Genomic DNA, 22,098 nt, shown 5'->3' on the forward strand with positions numbered 1-22,098 from the left:
GCCTCTCACTGTTGTGGCCTCTCCCGCTGTGGAGCACAGGCTCCCGACGCGCAGGCCCAGCGGCCACGGCTCACGGGCCCCAGCCGCTCCGCGGCACGTGGGATCCTCCCAGACCGGGGCACGAACCCGCGTCCCCTGCATCGGCAGGCGGACTCTCAACCACTGCGCCACCAGGGAAGCCCCTGTTCTGGAACTTTTGATGCTTCTATATTATATTCAAAATCAAATCATTCCTTATTCAGCATTTTGAGTACCCTCTGTCTGCCGGGTTCAGGTTAGAACCCTCAAGGGTATCACAGTCTGTGTTTACTCCTTCCTGCCATCCCAGACCATCCGTGCTCCAATTCAAAGCTACCTTTTCAGCATCCCCCTCACTCTGTCCTTTCGCTATAGAAACCCTCTAATCCAGTCATGCCGTGTGTCCTCACACGACCTGTGCTTTTATACACATCACTTTCTCTGTCTTTCTTATTATCTCTGTCAAAATAAGGCCCACTGACTTCCCATGTCCTCGGCCCCAGGTGATTTTCTTTGTCTGCGGTATCACTTACTTCAGCACGTATGGCCCATACAGTTTATTGGCACTTTGCATTTTTGTTTCATCTCATCCACGCTGCTGAAATCTTACAGTTAAAAAGGACAGACTTACCACTCAAAGCAAAGTCATTTATACAGTACCTCTGATAACCTCTTTACACACCTAGTCAGGAGAAGCCCTGTCATTTTTTAGGCTTCCCAGTTCTACTTATTAACAGGAGATAATACGTTAGATGATCACTTTATAAACTGAAGTCTGTATCTTTGTGACTGTCCTCCCTTTAGTGTCATATGTGCTTTCTAGAGAGACACAGATTAAAATCCTATTCCTGCCTTTCCTGTTTCTGCTCTTCTAGTATCAGTCATGCTCTGTGGGTAAATCTTTTTGGATTAATATGCCCTTGTATAACCCCATCCTGTCACCTTCCTTTGGATCCCTCTACTTTTAGTTGCCTCTTGAATAATGGCCTCCAGAATTGAACCTACATCTCCAGTTGTCCTCTGTCTAGTTAGAGAAAAACAAAACTCTTCTTTTAATGAAATGTGAATTGGCCAGAGCTAGTGGTCTCTTTCTAGTCTTGGTTTTTTTCATGTTTTCAAATTTTGATATCCCCTACTCTAACCCTCTGCTCAGTTCCTTTCCATGCTGCTGGACTGAAAAAAACAAAAAAGCCTTAAAAATACAGTGGGGCTTCCCTGGTGGCTCAGTGGTTGAGAATCTGCCTGCTAATGCAGGGGACACGGGTTCGAGCCCTGGTCTGGGAAGATCCCACATGCCGCGGAGCAACTGGGCCCGTGAGCCACAGCTGCTGAGCCTGTGCTCCCCAGCAAGAGAGGCCGCGACAGTGAGAGGACCGTGCACCACAATGAAGAGTGGCCCCCGCTCGCCGCAACTAGAGAAAGCCCTCGCACAGAAATGAAGACCCAACACAGCCCTAAATAAATAAATAAATAAATAAATAAATAAATAAGCCAAGCATTTGAAGCCCTTTAAAAAAAAAAAAAAATACAGTGAAGCCCAGCTTCAGAATAAGTGAAAACATTGGAGCTGTTGGGAACCACTACAGCAGATGGGAATGGAGTCAGAACTGGAGGAGCTGTTGGTTCAGGGTTCATGTATGAAGTGCCTGCTGGTGCCAGGAGCCGTTCTTGGCACTTGGGACACATAGTGAGCACAGTAGACAGACACCCTGCCTTTGTGGAGCTTGTATTCCAGCTGTTTCTGAGCAAAGACTTTAGGCAAAAAGAAAAAAAAAGACTGGCAGATAATATCAGAGTATAGAGTAACTGAAGCCAAAAGAAAAGAAGAAAAAAAAGTGTAAATGGTTTAGGCACATGCAATGTAGATTAACAATATGTGCAAGCTTTTGGTATTCACAGTCGTGAACCAGGACGCTAGAAGGAAAATAATACATTTTAAAAATTAAAGATAGGAGCATTCACAATAGCCAAAAGGTGGGAGCAACCCAAATGTCCATCGACTGATGAATGGACAAAGTGTGATGGCTGCGTACGGTGGCATATTATTCAGCTTTGAAAAAATGGGAGATTCTGACACATGCTCCCACATGAACCTTGAGGGCTTTATGTTCAGTGACGTAAGCCAGTCACAAAAGGACACACTGTGTGGCTGCCTTTACGTGAGGCTCTAGAGTAGCCTGATTCATAGAGACAAGTAAAGGGTGGTTTGCCAGGGACTTTGGGAAGGAGGATGGGGATCGTTTAATACATAGTTTAAGTTGTGCAAGACAGAGAGGTCTGGGGACGGTTGCACAGCAGTATGAATGTCCTTAACACTGCTGCACTGTACCCTTAAACACGGTTAAGATGGTAAATGTTGGGCCTCCCTGGTGGCGCAGTGGTTGGGAGTCCGCCTGCCGATGCAGGGGATGCGGGTTCGTGCCCCGGTCCGGGAGGATCCCGCATGCCGCGGAGCGGCTGGGCCCGTGGGCCGTGGGCGCTGAGCTTGCGCATCCGGCAACGGGAGGGGCCGCGACAGTGAGAGGCCCGCACCGTTTTTTTTTAATATTGCACCTTTAAAATCTTTCTTTTAAAAGATGGTTTCATGGGACTGCCTTTGCAGTCCAGTGGTTAAAACTCCTCCCTTCCAATGCAGGGGGGCATGGATTCGATCCCTGGTCAGGGAACTAAGATCCCACATGCTGTGCGGTGCGTCCAAAAAAAAAAAAAAAAAAGATGGTAAATGTTATATGTATTTTTTTTTTTTGATCTGTGAAAACCTTTTCATTTCTAGTTGTCACAAAATAGTTCTGTCATTGTGACTGGTAAGGGGGTCCTTTTTTAGAGTAATCAAAACGAAAACAAACATTTTTTTCCAGATGTTTAAACCCTGGAAAATCTGTTTCAGGTCCCTGGGACCCACAGACCCCTGGCAGGGAATCCTAGCTGCAGCCTCTGATCAGCCAGCTTGGGAAACAGCATTTGGAACCTTGTGCCACTGGCCAGCGTGGCCCTTGTGGTCCAGCTCTTGGCTCAGGGAGAATGGATGGTGCTTAAGCAGATGGGACCTGGGCTGTACCCTGGCCACTGGGAGCCCAGGGAGCGCTTTGCAGCAAGGCAGCGGGCGGCAGGGGCCTGGCACCACTTGCTTTCCTTGTCCTGGGGGCACGCCCACCCCACCCCACCCTTCAGGTGACAGCCTCCTGTCCCTGGTCTTGGTTTAAAAACGGTTAAGATGGTAAATTGTATGTGTATTTTACCACAATTAAGAAGAAAAAAAGTTTAAAAATTAGCAAGGCAACAAATTGAAAGACCAAGAAACTCAACATTAAAAGAAAACTTTAAAGACATAAGCCATAAGCATAGTATAGTTGGGGAAGCAGACCCATGTACAAGAATTGAAGGACCTTCACAGAGCAGATGCCTATTAATCTAAACTGTGAAAGTGCTGGAAAGGAATGCTGAACAGAGAGAAGTTAGCAGCTGGTGAGGAGAAAGCTCAGGCCTTTCAGGTAGAGCGTGTAGCGTAAAACTAAGTGAAAACAAGTCATGTCTCAGTGACACACAGTCCTTGGAAGACAGTGAGGAAGAAGTAGATAGAAAATTGTAGCTGGTCAGACATTAGGCCCAAGTGTTTGATACATTAAGGAAGCTGATGAAAGTGATGCTGGAAGCAGGACAGTGAGAACAGCAGTGAGGTCAGAGAAGGCGTTTTAAGAATCATGCAGGCCCGTGATAAAAGGATGCTGGGGACCATGATAGTGAACATGCAGGTACAAAGTGGTGGGTTCATTAAAAACTATTAGAAAGGAAGAATCCACAGAACTTGCATATTGGTTCTGGGGAACAAAGAGGAAATCAAATTTTTTCAGTGTTCTCAGGCTGTGGGCCTAGAAGTGTGGTGATTCAGTTAACGTTGAATGTGAGATTCGTTATGATGGATGGAAAACCTGACTTAGTGTAGACATTTTATATTAAAGATAATGCTGAATATCTAAGTAAATGCTCCCTAGAGAGGACATAAGGAGATGTTCAGGGACCAGATTTGGAAGTTCAGGTATTTCAGCCAGGCTCGCCCGCTGAGCTTTCGTAAGGTGGCGTATCGGCCACACCCTCTGAGGCCTCCGTGAGGGAGGCTGGAGGACCTCCTCGCCAAGGGAAATGAAGGGGTGAAAGAGATTTCACCCCGGATAGTTAACCGGTTAAATTACAAGTAAAGGAGGCATCAGTAAGAGAATCTGGATTTCAGATTCATCTTAAAATTGGAGTAAACTGTGCCTACATGTCTTTGACAGTAATACGTCCAAAGCTACTGATCTCACTGTTGCTTTCATCGGCTCTCTTTCCTCGTGTTTTCTGGATTATGAAACTTATGAAACACGATTATTTAATCATTCCGTTTGGAATACCCAGTTGGAGGAAGAGGGAAAAATAAACTGTTATAATATCCCTTCATTCATACTCCTTTTCTGTCTTGCATTTCTGTTAAACACACGCTTACCTAGGACTCACTCTTAAATTGCTAACCACTGCCGTTTACTAGTAAGAGAGGGCTTGTGTGTTGTCCTTAAGGATTCAGGAGTTAACCAGCAGGATTTTGAGCTCCACTTGCCTTGGGTATTTGCCTCTTGTTTCTGAAATTTGCTGGAAGGGGGAGGGGGCAGAGAAGGTGGTCTTACTACCATTTCTTGAAGCTCAAATGCCACAGCAGAACTTTTAGAGACATCTTGATTCTATTAGAATTTGCAGGTCAAAGGGCAGGTTCAACTGTTCTGGTAGTTTACAGCACCAGGGATGGTGTGACTAGACTAATGACTTAAAGTTGGATTTCTGTTACTACCTACTCATTATGCAAGTCAGGGGGCCTGTTAGTCATGCAGTAGGGAATTACTAATCACCTTGAAAGGTTCTGTGTCCACATTTTCAATTTTTTTTTATTTTTAACTGAGGAAAAGCCACTAAGAGAACAAGGAGAGTGATTTGGCAGGAAGAGCATTTTAGTTCTTCTTTTGCCTGGGCTTGTGGCCTATGTATGTTCCCTTTTGTGTTTCACGTGCTTGTGTTACTCCCTTTGGGCTTATGGGAAATGAAGTCAGGAAGTGTTCCACCAGCAAGTGTTCCTTTTCTGTGGAGAGCCTTGGATTAGTAAAGCTTTTGAAGTTGATTATTAATCCCCAGGAAGGTTCATTTTCTTTGAAATAGCCGTATTAGTGTTAGAATAGCTGACTTTCAGCTCTCAAGTAATTGACTCTGATTAGAAAGGAATTATTTCAGGTATTTTTATTTCCTTCTTCACAGTTTTCTGTATCTTTCCATTTTTCACCAATGAATGAACATTACTTTGTTATCCGAAAATACCTTTTTTTCAAAGAAGCAGTTATATTAAGAATAGGTGGCTACTAAAATAAAATCCTTTTTGCTATTTGCTTTTTTTCACTCTAAATTCCATACCCTCTGAAAAACAGGGTATTCTTAAAATTTTTTAGCTTAGTCACTTGAATGTTCTTTGTAAAACTTAACTACGTAAGCTCAACCACAAATATGGTCTTTACTATCACGTGTATTGAGGGAACAAGAGTTTTTCTTATTCCCCCCAAAATTAGATAGCTGTTACTATTTATCAGCTTTATTTTTGTTCCTGCCCTCCAAATTGTTTTCAAGAAGTTGTTCTTCCCATGGTGTCCGTTTCCAATTTACCAAAATTATAGGCAAAACAGTACAATATCTGTCCCCTTCCAAAAACAAGAGAAAAACCTGAAAGCTAATAAACCCACAAAAGATACTAACATTACCCAGAGTTTACGTGATCATACATGCAATATGTAATCAAAACATTTCATTCTCTTGACTGTGAATTGCCCTTTATAGGCACATACACATGTAGAAGTCAATATGGAGAGTATAGTTTTAAAATGGAAAGGACACTGTTATGTTAATCTGCTAGGGAATTTTTAGAGGGTGAGAGCCTTGGGTATGGGAGAGAAAATCTGATTCTGTGCAGTTCATAGTATATTATCAGTGCTCAATAAAAAGTAAACAGCATCAGTGACATAATAAAATTTCTGTTTGAATCGTACAGAAAAAGAAAAAAAGACTTCAAAATATATATCTTATTTAAAAAGGCACCATTCCAATGGCTCCGACTCCAGTGCCACATCCTTTATTTTAAAATTTAGAATATGAATTGGCACCTGTTATATCATATTGCATTTGGGGAATGTGACATTTTACCCCAGAGATTAACTGTACCACACTAGCTGGCCAAGCATATCATTTATAAAAGAATTTGGAATTCAGTCAAGATGTTTCAACAGTATAGGATAATTTTTACCATTTCATATTATGACGCTTCTTGCCTTAAGTACAGAATGGAACTCAGATCCTATCGCCTTTTATCTTCCATTCGGCAGAAGTTCTCATGACTTGGTCTAACTGGACAGAGTAATTTATCTTTCATTCGTCTTCTGTTATTTGCCTGCCACTAAATGTGTCATTCTGACTATTGATGCACAGAAATGCAGCCCCCTTATTGAGAAGGCACATTTCTCGTTCCAGCTTGTCAGTCTCTGGGCTCCTCAAAAGGGAACAGATGACAGCAATTAACAGGAAACCGCAGAGTGAGACCATCTTGAACTCCTTCACCTTTAAGCTCATTTCACCACTTAACATATTTTTTTCAAGTGGTCAGTGGATATATTTAGACTATCGTTACCCCTTTGGTGCTGACTTCATGGGATAAGCCATCTGCCATTTCTTAGACTCATATAGAGTGAGGACAGTGGAAAGTTATACTGAGGTCAATGAATCTTCCCTTCCAACAGCAAAGGCTAGTTAAACAAATCCTCATTTCCATGATGTAAACTGATCTACGTCTTCCATTTGTTAGCACTGCTTGTTCAGAGTTCCCCAGACCTACCCATCTGAGTATGGAATATCCTTGTCAGAATGTGCAAAAGATAGTCTTCCAGTTTGTGGCTAAACTAAAACTCTTCCATATGACTGCTGTTGAAGCGTAATTATCTTAACAAGAGACAGAAGCAAGGTTAAACTTGGGCAGTGCGTTCTCAGATCCAGCATTTCCTCAGGTCAAAAGCTCAGGCCACTTTTATAGTTCCTGTAAATCAAGTCTGCCTTCTTCCAGATGACTTATTACATAAAAGATGAGCTATAGAGGGATGCATTTGGACTGTGAGACTAATTGTTCACCAACTTCCTTCTGATTAGTTTGTAAATTTCTCAGTTCAACGCCCCTCCCCTAAAATCCCACCTTCTTTTCCTTCTGGATATGAACCCAAAAACAGTTGTTAGGTAAACCACAAGGAATCAGTGAAGTTTAAATTGTTGTTTCAATATGTGCAGATCATTGCCAAGTAAAGCCTTGACTGGAAACGTACTTGCATTGATGAGATTAAAAAGATTCATAGATGTTCAGAGTGCCCCGGGAACAGCTGGCTGATTTCCTGAATCCTATTTACTAATGTTTACAGTTTGTTATACATTCTGTACATAAAAATGTTTTCAGTTTTAGTGGTGCCTCGTTTGCCTGGAGACCACAGAATACTTATCAAAAGAATGAGTCAAATGGGTAAAATGTATAGATGACAGGATAATTCTTACTTAAAAAAAAAGTCATTAACTTCGTTTACTTCCCAAGTTTAACTACAGCTAGATCTAGGAACTCTTCATTAAGATGTCAGTATAACGACCTGATAAAGACATTTAGAGTCAAGGAGACCTGAATGGGATTCCTGCCCGGACCATTTGCTTCAAGTGTGAACTTGGGCAGCTGCATACACTCTCTAAGCCTTAGTTTCATCACCCATAAAATGGAGGTAATGGTATTAGTAACCTGAGGATTGCTGTGAGGACTAGATGGAAATCTGGATGTTTTCTTTCTTCTGCAGGCAGGAAGCCCTTCTGGCTGCCATCAGTGAAAAAGATGCCAATATAGCTCTTTTGGAGCTTTCATCCTCGAAGAAAAAGACCCAGGAAGAAGTGGCTGCCCTGAAGCGGGAGAAGGACCGGCTCGTGCAGCAGCTCAAGCAGCAGGTATGACTAGTGGGGCCTGGGGGGGAGGCTGCCGGCGTCTGTGCCGCTCATGCACTCAGGTCTCCCCTCTTGGGCCAGATGTCTGATCTTTATCTAATTGATCTTCACCAGCAGAGACTTCAGCCTTCGAATCTCTGCTTTGTCTAGGAAGCACAGAGCATTCTTGGTCAGAGGACTGGTTTAGAAGGTGTCACACGTCTTAGGAGAACTTTTTTAACTTTGGCAATGGCTGGATGAAATTAGTGAAATTCTGCCCATTTGAAATGAAAAAAGGTTTTTTGGGGGATGTTTTGCATGTCTCTTGGGGTCAGGCTGCAGGGGTCGCCCACAGCACTGACAACTGCGTGGTCCTTGGCAAGTGCTGTGGGGTACCTGCAAGGGCTGTTGGGGTCCTCAGTGGTGCCTCCAGGGGCAGAGGCCGCATGCAAGGGCAGGCAGCAGTGGTGTGGAGCTGGTGGTGGTGTGCACATACCACCAGCGGGTGAAAAGTCTTATCCCTTACGTCCAGTCAGATTCCCGCTACAGAAGGCACTAAGGATATTTTCATTTAAGTGATTTCCTGTTATTCAAGGCTGGGTAAGCTCTGATGGTAAGAGCAAAGTTTTGCCCTTTTCTTTTCTACCCAAAACCTTCCCCAAATTTAATGCTTAATACTTACATGAGGCCTTTCATCTGTGAAAATAAAAGCTAGAAATTTCCTCATTGATGATGGTTGCACAACAATGTAAATATACTTAATGGACAGAACTGCACACTTAAAAATGGTTAAAATGGTAAATTTTATGTTGTGTATACTTTACCACAATTTTAAAACTGGGGCAGATCTTTTTCCCCTTTGAAGATAAGGAGAAAGCTGAATTTCAGAGTCTGAGCCCTCTTCATCTTTATTGCTGTTCCTGGCATTCCTTTTCTACGTGAGTGTCCACCTCCTGCCTTCCGGGTCATCCCCTTCATCCTCCGCCGCTTTTCTGTACATTTGGGCTGCCCACATTTACCCTTCTGCCTGAAGTAATCAGAGTAGGAAAGAGTTTTCGAGTGAAGGAATTTCTTTTTTTCTACTTTAGAGGATCAGTCATCAATTGATAGCATCACTTTTCATTTATTTATTTTTCGCTGTGTTGGGTCTTTGTTGCTGTGCACGGCCTTTCTCTAGTTGCGGCGAGAGGGGGCCACTCTTCGTTGCGGTGCTGTGGCTTCTCTTGTTGCGGAGCACCAGCTCTAGGCGTGAGGGCTCAATAGCTGTGGCGCACGAACTTAGTTGCTCCACGGCATGTGGGATCCTCCCGGACCAGGGATGGAACCCATGTCCCCTGCATTGGCAGGCGGATTCTTAACCACTGCGCCACCAGGGAAGTCCTAGCATCATATTTGATATTCAAATAAACAAGAATCACTATTTACACAGCAAAGATATTTTCTTTATTTTAAAGACTAATAAAACTGCTTATAAATAGACTTTATGTGGCTGACTTTGCTGAGAAAACACCAGAAGATGTTCCCTACTGCAAGATAGGTAGATGACCAGCAAAAAACAACCCAGTGCTCATTTGCAAGTGAAAGAAAACTTTTACCCACTTAAGCTCTGGTACCCCTGGACGTTCATCCCTTTAAGAGATGGAATTCACTATGAACTTTCACCCTCTCCTGGGTGCCAGTGATACAAGGGAAAGCAAAACAAAGGTGCTCTGGGGGCCTCCCTTTATTGCAAGTTCAACCACTTTATCCATCATTTGTGGGAATTCTGCCACATAAACATTTTCAGGTCACCTAGCTTGACCAAAAAAAAAAAAAAAGAAAGAGAGAGAGAGATAGACTTCTTTCATATTACAGAAGAAAACTGAGCAAAAATATTTATCAGCAGTTTGTCACCCCGGCTCACATTGCTCAATCTGTCCCATTTTAAGAGCTGTAGCTAATTCTAATTGGTCCTTATTTCATATTTTCTGAACAAATTACCCGTTTCCGTTATGTTCAGTAGGAGAATTATGAATGGACAAGGCTAGCTCAGCTGACTGAGGAGGCTGGAGGGGTCGTAAACGATGCATCTGTGCTTGTGTAGCGGGTGCAGAAAACTCGGGTGGGCTGCCCTGGGTCTGTGCTTCATTCTCCCAGCTAGGAAGTGGGTGCCATCTCCTGTTCCATTAGGGAGCAGTTAGTGAGGATCAGTCAGTGTCTTCAGAGAGGACCAAGATCTTGAGACGAGTAGTGTGTCCGTGCAGAGCTGCATCATGAGCTGAGGTCTCCTGGTGCGTGTTCTGTGGAAACGTGTCTGTCACTGGGGAAGTGAGCTGACTGTCAGACAGACATGCTGTCACCTGCTCACCTGGCCGAGCCTGCTCACAGGGTCTCTGGTCTTCGGTCTCCCTGTCCCAGACCAAGCATGGCCCTTCTGTCCCTGCAGTCTTTTCCCGGCGGTGCCCGCTCTCCTTCCTTGCGTGACCCCCGGGTGGTCCTGGCGGCCGTGGGGGGACCCTATCCTCTCAGACAAGCATTTTCACGGACTTGCTTAGTTTTCTGTTTTGTGTATTTTACTTCCTTAGCCTCGTAAGACCGCTTAACTTCCCTAATCCCTAAGTCCTTAATGGGCAAGGGGCGACTTCACTGTTGCCCCAAGTATTTTCAGTAGGTCCAGTATGAAAAAATCTCTGAACTGAGTGTCCGTCACTGGGCGCTGCCCGCTGCCCGGCTGCCCGTCGGTCCACCTCCAGGGCGCTGCCGGGACACACGGGCGCCTGCGCGATGCTCTTCTCCCCTGGCCTGTTGCTCCGTCAGCTGGAACTAAGCGTCCTGACAGCCGCGCAGCAGGCCCAGGACACCGGCCCAAGCCGGCCGTCCCCACTCAGCGTCCCCGTGAGTCTGCAGTCAGGCTCTTGGCCAGGCCTGCAGTCCCCTGACGCTTGGCTGGGGCAACAGGGCTCACTTCCAGGGTCACTCACGTGGCCCGGGGCTCGGTACCTTTTAGGCTTCTCCATGGGGTTACTTAGGACATGGGGCTGGCTTCCCCTAAGCACATGATCCAGGGGAGGGCAAGAGAGCAGCCAAGATGGAAGCCTCGATGTCCTTACAACCTGTCTCGGAAGGGGCACACCATCACCTCCCCGTGTCCTGTTGCACGTGCACCAGCCGCCTACAACATGGGGGGACCAGTGCAGGCGGCCTGGAAGGCTGGCTGCTGCGAGAAGTGAGTGAATGAGCAAACAGTGGTGTCCTCCCGTGGTGAGACACCGCTCAGATGTAGAGGAGTGCGTGCTGTGTGATTCGATGTGTACGTTCAGCTCTAGAAAAGACCACTGTACTCTCTGACCTCAGAAGGCAGATGAGGCATCAGAGCAGAACTCGCTTCATCTTCTCTTGCCTGCCTCCGCCCCCAAGAGGGGCCTGCAGCAGGAAGGGACAGGTTCTGTCCTCTTCATGCCTTTCTCCCTCTTCCTTTGGCGTTGGGGTCCTCTGATGCCATTGCAGCCCTTTGATGCTGCTTCTCTGGCCAGCGTTGACCCCCGAGGGGTGAGCAGTGCCCGGAAGACGCAGACCTGGCTGCTCCTTACCGGGCTGAAGAGTGAGAGCGTGTTGGCTGTCACGTGCTCCTCTGTCCATCCTGCCCTCTGTCTCTAGGTGTCCTTTTTCCTCCGCAGATAAGCACAAGGCAAACCAGCAAGTCCGATGCCAGAGTAGGTACCAAACAAAGGAAGGAGAAGCCTGTTTCCTTTTCTTCTACTCAAACCCCGTCTTCAAGATTGAAGACTCTAGGATTTAGGGCTGAATTCTCCTTGAGCCTCTCTCACTGAGCACAGGGGCCTCCCTTGTGCATGACTGTCTGCTCCCCGTGACGTCAAGACTCCTTCTGCCAGACTTAGCATCACCGTACACCAGTCGCAACCCAGAAAAGGCATGTGCTGTGAGGGGCTGGCCTGGTGGACGGTGGTGCCTTTTCTGCCCCCCCCCACCCCCTTTGTGGGCTCTCTAGAACGTGACCTGCTGAGCTCTCCTTTGTCCCTGGCGTTGGGCCTGGGCCACCAGTTCTGGAACAGCTGGGAAGACCCATTCATCATAGTATTAAAACTAGTTTAAAAGTGACATCTAACATTGGAGAGAGAACAACAAAACGATTTCACGTTCTATGAAAAGAGAGCAGCAATGGGGTAAAGCTACGGAGAGCTCCTGAGTTGTCAGTGAACAAAGGAAAAAATAAACAGCCAGTGTTGAGGTAGCGGGAGTGCTGCAGAGGCTGCCCGTGGGGGGCGGAGCCAGAGGCGTCTGGCCGCCTCGCCAAGCGCCTGCGTTCTCAGCACGCACCGCGATGCCAGGTGCTGGGACGCAGCAGGCATCTCTCAGAGGACACACGGGCGTCTGGCGCTGCCGGAGGACCCCTTCCCTGTGTGTCGTGCTGGTCTGCCTGCTCTGTTCTGTACTTGCCGTGTCCACGAGCCAGCCTCTCAGCCATCCATGTGATGTTATCCCCTGAAGGTGGCTCGTACGTGGTGATCATAGAGAGTGAAGACCTTCTGCTGGTTAGAATATCCGATATCCAGAAGTTGACAGAGTAGACGATTACAGTTCAATCCTTATTTCATGATTCAGCAGCCCGTATTGACTTGGTCAGATAAATGTGCTCATCTCGTTTTAATTATCCTACCTCCCTTCAGTTCTAGATTCTTACATATTAAGTATTCAGTATACATACTTCTTCCTCTAAACCACTACAAACATTAGGATCAACTACATGTTTCCTGCCGCTGGTATCCAGATTTATTTGAAAGGAACTGGATGCAAAGCATTTTCCGTTCACTGCCCTCATCTCTGGAATTGCCTTCTACTTCCTCAGCTTAATCTCTGCTTTAATCTTCGCTTCAAGACTCATCTTTGTAGTTTGGAATTTCCTAGCCGCGGAATTGGTTTTTTTCCTTACATTAGCAAAGCCATTCTTTGCTTTTCTTCATTCACACATTCGTCCTCCTTTGGGCAGAAGCTAAAATGCGAGAGGGAGGAGGAAAGAAGCAGCAGCACTGTTCACTTGCTGTCCTACGAGTTGTTGCTTATTTACTCTGAGCCACAGTGTCCTCTTCAAATGTCGGAATCCCCACCGGTAACTGTTGCTCCAGCTCCAGACCTCAGCTCCAGCCCCAACTCTGTTGATAAACTAGGTGTATCATCTGGAGCAGTAATAGCCCCATCAACTAATACACAGCACTTCGCAACCTACAGAGTACTATTCAGATGCCTTGTAGCCCCGAGCCCGAGGGCTGTGTGCACCAGGCAGATGCCATAACTCAAGAGGGGAGGGACACATGTAAGACGAGAGGAGAGACCGTGATGAACTGGGGGCCACGTGCTTTGTCCAGAGAGGCCGCCGCTTTTAATTCCAGCTCGTTGTGACCGTGCAAGACGAGAGCCCTGTGTTATCCAGTCGTCCATACCGCCCCCCCACACAGAGAATCCATATATATAAATCTCTCTTTTTAAATTGAGGTGTAATTGACATACAGCATTATATTAGTTTTAGGTGTGCAACATAATGATGTGATATATGTGTATATTGTGAAACGATCACCACAGTAAGTTTAGTTTACATCCGTCACCACACAGTTAAATTTTTTTTTTTCTTCTGATGAAAACTTTTAAGATCTTGACTCTCAGTAACCTTCAAATGTACAACACAGTATTGTTCACTCTTGTCACCATGCTGTACATCGCATCCCCAGGACTTAATCTTATAACTGGAAGTTTATACTTTCTGACCCCCTTCACTTACAAATCTCTTGATATGTAAGTGTTGGCCACTAATTTATTCTTTCGGTTTTTTTAATGAATCAAGTCACAAGCTTCCTAACTTAACCTTTCTGGTCTTATCTTCCTCATCTATAATATTACATGGAGAGACAAAATTAATTTTGAGGGACTTCCCTGGTGGCACAGTGGTTGAGAGTCCGCCTGCCGATGCAGCGGACACGGGTTCGTGCCCCGGTCCGGGAGGATCCCACGTGCCGCAGAGTGGCTGGGCCCGTGAGCCATGGCCGCTGGGCCTGCGCGTCCGGAGCCTGTGCTCCACAACGGGAGAGGCCACAGCAGTGAGAGGCCCACGTATCAAAACAAAACAAAACAAAACAAAACTACAGTTAGGTATCACCTCACACCAGTCAGAAGAGCCATCATCAAAAAGTCTACAAATAATAAATGTTGGAGAGGGTGTGGAGGAAAAAAGGAACCCTCTCACATTGTTGGTGGGAATGTAAACTGGTGCAGCCACTATGGAGAACAATATAGAAGTTCCTTAAAAAACCAAATGATCCTACATCCCGACTCCTGGGCATATATCTACAGAAAACCATAATTCAAAAACATTCATGCACCCCAATGTTCCCTGCAGCACTATTTACAATAGTCAAGACATGGAAGCAACTTAAATGTCCACTGACAGAAGAATGGGTAAAGAAGACGTGATATTACATCTTGGAATGATGATGAAATATTACTCAGCCATAAAAAGAATGAAATAATGCCATTTGCAGCAACACAAATGGACCTAAAAAAAAAAAAAAAAAAAAAAAAAATTAATTTTGAGGTCTAAAGTTATGTATTTTCCAATTTTTGACAAGTCAATATATTTACCTATAGCTATATCACCTGCTAATTGCTGACATTGGGAACAGTTTTAAAAGAAGGAATTGTAAAGCATAAGAAAACACATGTGTAAGGATTGTTTAAATCTGTCTATAGGAATTTCCTTATTTTATGAACGTAGTAAGTATTGCATTTTAAAGTTAAAAAAAAAAATCCCGGTTACTCACTATCCCCTTGAAACCTTTTTTGTATCCTACAAAGAAATAGATCATATTTTGATGAGTTCTGCTTGCTTGGAGTTAAGTGAAGTCCAGAGGCTGGGAGATGTGGGGAAATCTGGAATCCTCCCAGCCTCCTTTCTTCCATCTCTTCCATCTTTTTTGTCATCAATTCCAGATGTAGAAAAATTCTTCACAAAACTTTGATAAGACTCTTCCCTTCTTTTCTAGCGTCAAATCTAGCTTGCCCTTCCTATTGTCAGACCGCTGCCTTTTATGATGCCACAGGGAATTTATAAACCTTCTGAGTCTCCTGATCCCTCTTGAATTGTCTCAATGCAAATAAATCAACCTAGATTTCCTGCCCCAGTGCACGTGCCCCTCCTATTCCTTCTCCCGTCAGGTGGCATGATTTATAACTGTTTCCTGTGCTCCTTGACCTTGGTCTGAGGATCTCATTAAACATGAGTAAAAGGAAGGCTGGTTTAGGGTGGTTCCCCTTTCCCCCACTAAACTTCCCTTGGCAGGAATCAGTTCAGACCAGTGTACTCCACAGAATCTATTCCTACTGCCTCTTTTGGTCTCTTTTGAACTAATGTGGATACTTATTAAAAGTGAATATGGAATTAAATGATATTTGTATTCAAGGACGAGAGGAGTGATATAAAACTATAACATTACCTGTTACAGAATGCCCTTCCCGTGGACAATGTACATGACCAAATTAAATCACCCGTACTATCTGGCTTTCATGAAAACATTATTCAAGATAAGAGTATCTAAAATGTATTGAGCCAACTCTTGTTTTGAGCGCTGCACATGAATTAACTCATATACTCTTCACAACACCCCTGTGAGGTACAGTTATCCTCACTGTACAGAGGAGATGCTAAGGGAGAGACAGCGAGTAATTTGCCCAAAGTCACATAGCTGGTAAGCGATGGAGCTGGGATTCAGAACAAATCATGTCATTCCATTGCCAACACTGCTGACCACTACACTGAAATGTGTTGCCCTCATTGTGGGCTTTTGGTTAGAGATTTCAGTAGCCTTTAGCTGTATTATTAATGACCCAGTAATTCTCTCTTGTGATAAATAAGTACTTTAATAAGCTCTTTTCTAAATTACAGTGAAAATAAATTACCATAATGGACTGTGCTCAGTTTAAAAAGTCAGAATCTTGGGCTTCCTTGGTGGCGCAGTGGTTGCGAGTCCGCCTGCCGATGCAGGGGACACGGGTTCGTGCCCTGGTCCGGGAAGATCCCACATGCCGCGGAGCGGCTGGGCCCGTGAGCCATGGCCGCTGAGCCTGCGCGTCGCAGCCTGTGCTCTGCAACGGGAGGGGTCACAACAGTGAACAGGCCGAATTCCCCATCTTATGTCAACAGATACCTTCTCATTTTCAACAATTATCTTAGAAATTGTTGACTGAATTAATGAGAGTTAGAGAGTTCTGATTGAGAACTCAGAGAGCATCTGAAATCAGACAGACCGATTTTTAAGCAACCAAGTTTGAAAACCTGTGTGGTCGTAATCCTAAATTACCATCACAAATGATTCTGGTGTGAAAATACTGTTACTGTCATATATGTACATGGGCAGATATATGGAAATCTGGCCCCAAAATGTTACACATCATTTATTAAGATATCTTTTGAACAGCAGAATTTAAGAATCAGTAAATTTGCATTCTTAAGAAGAGCAAATAGAGATTGAAAAGCTGTTAAAAGCTCCTAGAAAATAGTGACTGCCAAAGAATGAACATCTATTATACCTGAGGTTCAAGAGCTTTTCCCCCTGTATTTCAAAGATTTTATACAGTGTAAGAATTTAATTAGCTAAATAAATTGATGAGCTTTAGTGCTAAAACAGGGTTTGCGGTAGCTGTTTTTCAAGGTAGAGAATGTGCTTAAAATAAAGTTTGTGGTATTGTCGGTGGTGTTCCTCAATATGGCATTCCAAATTGGGTATGATGTTTTTCCTGGCCTTGTATGAAATTGCAGCCTAATAGTAGTCAACTCTAAAATTAGGTGGTCTCTGAAAATAGTTTTGAACATGCACCTTTCAGGCCTCCCTAGCACTTTAATGAGCCAGTTCACCAGAAATATCCAAAGAGATTGAACTATGTTTAAATATATATGTGCTCTTCGCAAATGTATCCACCTTGCAGGCCTGAAACCAATACCTAGCTGTATATTAAGACTCACATTAAACACGTGTAAGAGCCTGGTTGACTTCTCCATCGGCTCTCAGTCACTGGCCCGGATCCAGAGAAAGGACGCACTGTGTGCTATCCCTCTTAGTCAGCTCCGTCCCAGTCTCTGCTAAATGGAAGACTCGTAAGATCAAGTTATCTCTGCAACAGTTTTCCTCACGGTTGCCTCCCTATCTACCTTATTGTTTAGAAAAAATAACCAGGCAGAGCTATATGCTACAGGAAAGCAGTTTTCAAGGCTGGTTCTAATTCAGCTGATTGCCATCTTTAACTGTATTTAGACATTCACTGTTTATAACAGTATTTCCTAATCCTGGATTATCTTCCTGAATGGTAATGATATTACTAGCCACTGGCTTACAACTGTTCTTATGGCCATGCACTGAAATAACTATTTCTCTTACTACATAATATTAAAATAGCTAAATTATATCTTTTAATACTCTGAGACTAAAATAGGTCTCTCACTTTTATGTCAGCTGGTAGGAGCAGCCATAACTTAACATCTTCTTTTCATTACCATAATGTTTTAACTGTAGAAAATGACAAAACATGAGCTAAATTAAAGGAAATAACTCTCTCTGTCCAGAGATAATTTCCTCTATTGCTGAAATCTTCTTGTTCTACAGCCTTTTATAAAAAAATCTTTTTTATTGAAATATACACATCTAAGCGTAATGTCAGTGAATGTTCACAAGGAAACACTCTCATGTAACCAGCATACATATCCAAGAAGCAGATCATTACCAGCACCCCAAAACCAAGCCCTCATGCTCCCTTTCAGGCTCTATACCCTGCTCAGTCCTGCAAGTGACTGCTTGCCTGAATTCTGATAGTATTGATTAGTTTTACCTTAAAAATCAAGACTTTAAAGTTAAGATTTTGTGTCAGCGGAGCTGCTGGGGGCCCAGAGGCAGAGGCCAGTGAAGCCACCACGTGGCCAGAGGGCACAGCCTTGAGCCACAGAGGCCTTGTTCACAGGCCTTGAAGCCTAATGGAATGTGTTCTGCTGGATTTCAAACTTGCTTGGAAATGACAACCCCTTTACTCCTTCCAACTTCTCCCTTTTGGAATGAGGATGTCAAGAAAATGATGTGTGGATAAATGGAAATATCAATAAAGAGACAGAAAACCTAAAAAGAAACTAAAAAGAAATTCTGGAGCTGAAAAGTGCATTAACTGAAATGAAATCCCTCACTTAGAGGGATTCAGAGGCAGATCTGAGCAGGCAGGAGAAAGAATCGGTGCACATGAGGATAGGATAAGGGAAATTATCAAGGCTGAGGAACAGAAAGAAAAATGATTTAAGAAAAGTGAACAGAGCCTAGGGACCTATGGGACAGCATTAAGTGGACCAACATACACATCATGGGAATCCCAGAAGAAGAGAGAGGGAAAGGGGCAGGGAGAATATCTGAAGAAATAATGGAGAAAACTTGCCAAATTTGCTGAAAGACATAAATATAAACATGCATGAATCTCAACAAACTCTAAGTAAGATGAATTCAAAGTGAGACACATTATAATCAAACTTTCAAAAGATGAAGAGAGAGTCATCACATACAAGGGATCCTCAATAGGATGTTCAGCAGATTTCTTATTGGAATCTTTGGAGGCCAGAAGACTTTTTGGGGGAGGCTGATATATTCAAAGAGCTAAAAGAAAAAAAACAAGAATCCCATATCCAGTAAAACTCTCCTTGAAAAATGAGGGAGAAATTAAGACAGTCTGAGTTAAACCAAAGCTGCAGGAGATCATGACCACTAGATCTGCCCTGCAAGAAATGCTCACAGGAGTCCTGCAGGGTGAAATGAAAGGACGACACTAGACAGTAGCATGAAGCTGCATGGAGAAATAAAGATCTCAATAAAGGTCAATACATGGGCAGTTATAAAAGCTAGTATTATAGTAACAATGGTCTGTAACTGTAGCTTTTGTTTTATGCATCATTTAAGAGACTAATAGATTTAAGGGAAAAAAAAATTATGTGTAAAAGCTTATATAACTGTAACTTTGGTATGTAACTCCACATCTTGTTTTCTACATAATTTAAGAGACTGGTGCATTAAGAAGAATTACTTTTATGTTTTGGGTTGCACATTGTATAAACATGTAGTTTTGTGACATCAGCAGCTAGAAAGGATGGGGACAGAGCTGTAAGGGAGCAGAGTTTTTATATGTTATTGAAGTTAAGCTGGTGTAAATTCAGATTAGACAGTTATAACTTTAGGATGTTAGATATAATCCCCACGGTAGCCACAAAGAAAATAGATATAGAATATACACAAAAGGAAGTAAGAAAGGAATTTAAACATTTTGCTACAAAAAAAAAAATCAACTAAATACAAGAGAAGGCAGTAATGAAGGAAGTGAGGGACAAAAAAACTATAGGGCATGTAGAAAATAAATAGCACAATGGCAGAAGTAAGCCCCTCCTTATGAGTAATTACTTTAAATGTAAATTGGTTTAACTCTCCAATCAAAAGACAGAGATTGACAGATTGGATAAAAACAGATAAACCAACTACATGCTGTCATCTGGAGGCCCACTTGATGTCCAAAGACACAAAAAAGTTTAAAAATGAAAGGATGGAAAAAGATACTCGATGCAAATAGTGACCATAAGAGAGCATAATTGGCTCTACTAATATAAGAAAACAGACTTTAAATTGAAAAAGTTTACAAAAGACAAAGAAGGGTGTTATATATTAATGAAAGGTTCAATACAGCAGGACAGTGAAACAGATATAAACATTTACGCATCAATGGACAGACCATCAAAATATATGAAGCAAAACCTGACATAATTGAAGGAACAAGTAGACAGTTCTACAGTAACAGTTGGAGACTTCAGTACCCCATTCACAGTAATGGATAGAACAATCAGAGCATAAGTAAGGAAATAACAGATTTAAACAACACAGTAAACCAACTAAACATTACACACATATACAAAACACTCTACCCAGCAGTAACAGCAGACAGGCATATACCTCATTTTATTGCACCTCATTTTATTGTGCTTCACAGATACTATGTTTCGTTGTTGTTGTTGGGGTTTTTTGGTTTGTTTGTTTTTTTTACAAATTGAAGGTTTGTGACGACCTTGCACCAAGCAAGTCTGTAGGTGACACTTTTCAGACACCATTTGCTCACTTTGTGTCTCTATGTCACATTTTGGTAATTCTCACAATATTTCAGACTTTTCCATTATTATCATATTTGTTACAGTGATCTGTGAGTGATCTTTGATTTTACTACTACAACTCACTGAAGGCTCAGATGATAGCAGCTTTTAGCAATGTTTTTAAATTAAAGTCTGTAATTTTTTATTACACATTTAATAGGCTACAGTATAGTGTAAACATAACTTTTTATGCACTGGGAAAGAAAAAAATTCACATGACTCACTTATTGCAATATTTGCTTTATCACATGGATCTGGAACTGACGCTCAGTATCTCCAAGGTATGCCTGTACACAGTCTTCTCACACACACGTGGGGTGTTTTCCAGGATGGACCATATGTTAGACCACAGTAGATTTTAAAAGATAGATATCATACAAAGTATCTTCTCTGACCACAACAGGATGAAGTTAGAAATTAGTAACGAAAGTGAAATTGAAAAATTTACAAAGTTGAGGAAATTGAACAATACACCTTTAAACAGCCAATAGATCAAAGAAGAAATCACTAGGGAAATTAGAAATACTTAGAGGTGAATGAAAATACAACTTACCAAAACTTCTGCGACATAGTGAAAGCAGTGCTGTGGGAAATTCGTAGCTGCAAATGCTTACATTAAAAAAGAAGAAAGATCTCAAATCAACAATATAACTTTATAATTTATGGAAGTAGAAGAAGGAAAGCAAACTAACCCAAAGCCAGCAGAAGAAAGGAAATAATAAAGATTTAAGCAGAGATCAATAAAATAGAGAATAGAAAAACAGTAGAGAAAAATCAGTAAAACCAATGAAACTTTTGCTTTGAAAAAGTCAACAAAATTGATAAACTTTTAGCTATATGGACTAAGGAAGAAAAAGAAATCTCAATTACTAAAATCAGAAATGGAAATGGGGACATTACTCCTGAATCTCCACAAATAAAAAGGATTATAAGAGAGTACTGTGAACAGTTGTAAGCCAAAAAATGGGATAACCTAGATGAAACAGACAAATTCCTAGAAGCAAAAAAACTACCAAGACTAAATCATGAAGAAATAGAAAATCTGAGTTAGACCTAGTAAGAAGATTGAGTCAGTAATCAAAAATCTCCCAACAAAGAAAAGCCCTAGACCTGATGACTTCATTCCTGAATTCTTTAAAGAAGAACATTTAAAGAAGAACTAATACCTATCCTCCTCAGATGTTTCCCAAAAATTGAAGGCAAAGGAATACTTCCTAATTCATTCTGTGAGGCCAGCATTACCCTGAAAACAAAGCCAGGCAAAGAGACTACAAAAAAACAAAACTACAAACCAGTATCCTTTATGAACATTGTTGCAGAAATCCTCAGCAAAATACTAGCATACAGAATTCAACAGCATATTAAAACATCATATATCATGACTGAGAGGGATTTGTTCCCGGAATGCAAGGCTGGTTCAACATACAAAAATTAATCAATGTAATAAACCACATCTGCAGAATAAAGGGGGGAAAAATCACATGATCATCTCAATTGATTTGACAAAATTCAACACCCTTTTATGATAAAAACACTCAATTACCTCCACATAATAAAATCCATATATGAAAATCCCACAGCAAACATCATTCTCAATAGTGAAAGACTGAAATGAAACCTTTTCCTCTGAGATCAGGAACAAGGCAAGAGTACCTGCTTTCACCACTTCTTTGCCTTTTTTTTTTTTTTTTTAAGTTTTTTTTTTTTTTTTTGTGGACCATTTTTAAAGTCTTCATTGAATTTGTTACAATGTTGCTTCTTCAAGCTTTGGTTTTTTTGCAGCAAGGCATGTGGGATCTTAGCTCCCCAACCAGGGGTCGAAACTGCACCCCCTGCATTGGAAGGCAAAGTCTCAACCACTGGGCCACCAGGGA

At 42.7% G+C, this 22,098-nt stretch overlaps 1 protein-coding gene across 4 annotated transcripts in view; it reads left to right on the forward strand.

The window, feature by feature from the left end:
• The window catches only part of ERC1 (ELKS/RAB6-interacting/CAST family member 1), a 393,512-nt gene that overhangs the window by 300,301 nt on the left and 71,113 nt on the right, over window positions 1-22,098 (forward strand). For all 4 annotated transcript variants that reach the window (XM_007469475.1, XM_007469478.1, XM_007469476.1 and 1 more), the window contains one exon: window positions 7,902-8,046. In XM_007469475.1, coding sequence (XP_007469537.1) covers window positions 7,902-8,046 — 145 coding nt within the window. The remainder of the gene's footprint in view (window positions 1-7,901; window positions 8,047-22,098) is intronic.

The sequence above is a fragment of the Lipotes vexillifer genome, unplaced genomic scaffold (assembly GCF_000442215.2).
Source record: "Lipotes vexillifer unplaced genomic scaffold, Lipotes_vexillifer_v1.1 scaffold395, whole genome shotgun sequence".
Lineage (NCBI taxonomy): Eukaryota > Metazoa > Chordata > Mammalia > Artiodactyla > Lipotidae > Lipotes > Lipotes vexillifer.